Source organism: Arachis ipaensis, chromosome B08, assembly GCF_000816755.2.
Source record: "Arachis ipaensis cultivar K30076 chromosome B08, Araip1.1, whole genome shotgun sequence".
NCBI lineage: Eukaryota > Viridiplantae > Streptophyta > Magnoliopsida > Fabales > Fabaceae > Arachis > Arachis ipaensis.
In genome coordinates this window covers 9,164,344-9,167,283 of record NC_029792.2, presented here as the reverse complement: position 1 = coordinate 9,167,283, position 2,940 = coordinate 9,164,344, and the positions used below count along the sequence as shown (strand labels likewise).

Sequence of the window (2,940 nt, the reverse complement as noted above, 5' to 3'; positions counted from 1 at the left end):
ATGAGAATGGAAACGTAGTTAGAATGAGGCTGATTCGAACTCCTTATATAGAGAAAACCTGTGTAATTCGAACCAGCCCAGTTCGAATTACATTCATCACATGTTCCATCATTATTCGAGCTATCCTGGTTCGAATTATGTGTTATTGTAATTCGAATCAAGCTGGTTCAAATTATATAATAATGTGCTTTAGCTCATTCATGAAGCAATTTTCAGTTTGGCTGATTCATGTCATTTCTTTCCACCCTTGGCTTATTTCCGTTTTTTACCATATATATATATGGGAAGTTCTCTGGTGGCCAAGGTTACCATAACTAAGAATGGCCAAGATTTGACTATTCTATAAACAGATGACATATGAAAAGAAGCATGTAGGTTTTGGTGGGATTGATTGTTATAAATGCTAGTAATTATTGCAGGACAAAAAAGATGGGTCTTTTGTAGAAAAAAAAAAAGTCTTATTAATCATTTTTGAATGAATAATACCCAAAACTAAAAATCCATTATAATGATGGTCAACAAAACCTCCTGAATTATTAATAAATAACGGTAATATAAGCTTTTTCCCTCATATTACCGTTATTTATTAATAATTCAGGAGGTTTTGTTGACCCATTATTATAATGAATTTTTAGTTTTGGATATTATTCACTCAAAAATGATTAATAGCCTTTTTTTACACAAAAATCTATATAATGTACACATAATTTTGGTCATGACATTTTTTTTTGTCCTGCAATAATTACTAGCATTTATAATAATCAATCCCACCAAAACCTGCATGCTCCTTTCCATATGTCATCTGTTTATAGAATAATCAAATCTTGGCCATTCTTAATCATTATAATCTTGGCCACCAGAGAACTTCCCTATATATATTCATTCATTCATATTGTGTCGTAATTTGTGTATGTACCACCTGTATGTATTCGTACTTCATAGAAATTTGAGAACATGAGTTAAATGGGTAAAGTCGTGTATTATTATCAAGTAAGAAAAAACTACGTTATCGGAAAAGAAAGTGTAATGTAAATTGATTTAGATTGCTTTTCATAGGATTAGTCTTAGAGGCCAAATAAATCAAATGACAGTATATTATAAAATCAATTGAGATATATTTTTAAAAGATTATATTTGATGTACATTAAAATTAGTCACTAAAATTAATTAATAGTATAAAATACATATATTAAAATATAAAAAATACACTAAAAATATGTTAAATTATATATATTTAGATAAAGTATTATTTTAGTTCTTAATGTTTGGACCAAATTCTAATTTAGTCCTTAACGTTTTCAACGTCATATTTCTGTCTCAAAAAATTTTAAATAGATTCAATGTGGTCATATCATTCAATTTGACATTAATATTGAACAAAATAGATGTGTAGACGCAGGAACGAATCCAGAAATATTATTATGGGGACCAATAACATATATAATATTAAAAAATTATGCAAAAAATTATATAATGTAAAATGTATTACAAAAATATACTGATAGAGAATATATTTTAAAGTATAAAAAATATGAATGTATTTTTTTATTAACGAAGTGATCAATTCTTCATATCATAAAATTCACCCGTAATAGAATCTGTGTCAAATTTTTCAGCAATTTTCTTTTTAATATAATTAAATGACAAATAGCAAGAAATTCATCTTTCATTTTGTTTCTGAGTTATTCTTCACAATATTCATAGCTAAAAAATATCTCTCAATTGCAGTAGTTGAAACAAAGAGAATTAATATCAAACGAATCAAGAAGGACGCTCACAAGAAGAAAAAAAAATCCACTTTATGGGATTTGAAGAATTTTATTTAATTAAAAAATATTAGTAATAATATATTTTCAAATTTTTTAAATATTATTACTTACTTTTTAGATATTAGAAATCATTAATATTTAAGTTAGACTAAAATTTTATTTATATTAGACTAAATACTAAATACATTTTTTAAAAAATTAAATCATAAATAATACTTTATTATATATATTTATATATAATGACTGATTTTAGTGGTTAATTTTAATTTACAAATAACATTTTTATTATAAAAAGAGATATTTTTGTAACAACGATGGAAAAAATAAGTAAGGAGAATGTAATTAATTAATGAATTGAAGTTTAACTAGATAACAAGTAGGCTTCCACTAATTACTTCATAAAATCAATCAAGAGGTCGATGTTGAAAAAATAAAATGAAATAAAAGAAAGCAGTAATTAATTATTGATAAAGAGTTATAATGTTGAAGTGATAATAATTTGTTTAAGCATAAGCAGTGCTGCGAAAGATCTTAAGGGTGCATGCATGAAGAATGTTGAGCAAGAGAGGGTTATTGGTGCACCTAGGAGTCTTGAACTGTCCCAAAGTGGCACCATTTGCAACAAAACAGTCCAGAATCTTCTTGAACGTACCCTTCTCCAGAATGCAAAGCTCCAATGGCCCTATGGAGCTTGTTTTCCTGGAAACGACGTAGCCATAGTCAACAAAAGCAGCGTCCATTTCAGTGGAACAAGATTGAAGCACATGATCGTGTGCCTCTCCTTTGATCTCCCAGAAAATGACGTAGCAGCCGGGTTGGGTTGTTAGGTCGGCGTAGCTTGTGAAGTCAACAAGCTCGGCGTTGTTGTTTGTTTGTGATTGGAGGATGTGAGAGGCTTTCTCCACCACTGCTTGGAGGTCCTTCTCTGTGTTCTTGTCTATGTTCACTGTTAGGATCAGTTTCCTTCTGCATATGAAGTTAAGTTTTGGGGTCCCATTGTGGAATCCACCTACTTCTACTACATCTCCCAATCTGCACCTGTACAGTCCTATAATAGCTACTAAACATTATTATTATTTCAATATTTCTTTGTATCAAAATTAATCACTAATATAAAATATATATTAAAATATAATAAATAAAATTTAAATTTTTTAATTTATTTTTTATT

At 28.2% G+C, this 2,940-nt stretch overlaps 1 protein-coding gene across 1 annotated transcript in view; it reads right to left on the bottom strand.

Annotated features, from left to right (window-relative positions):
• The window catches only part of LOC107610474 (jasmonic acid-amido synthetase JAR1), a 13,015-nt gene continuing 12,269 nt past the window's right edge, over nt 2,195–2,940 (bottom strand). Inside the window, exon 5 of the mRNA XM_021108103.1 lies at nt 2,195–2,817. Within this exon, the coding sequence (XP_020963762.1) occupies nt 2,273–2,817 (545 nt within the window). The 3' untranslated portion in view covers nt 2,195–2,272. The remainder of the gene's footprint in view (nt 2,818–2,940) is intronic.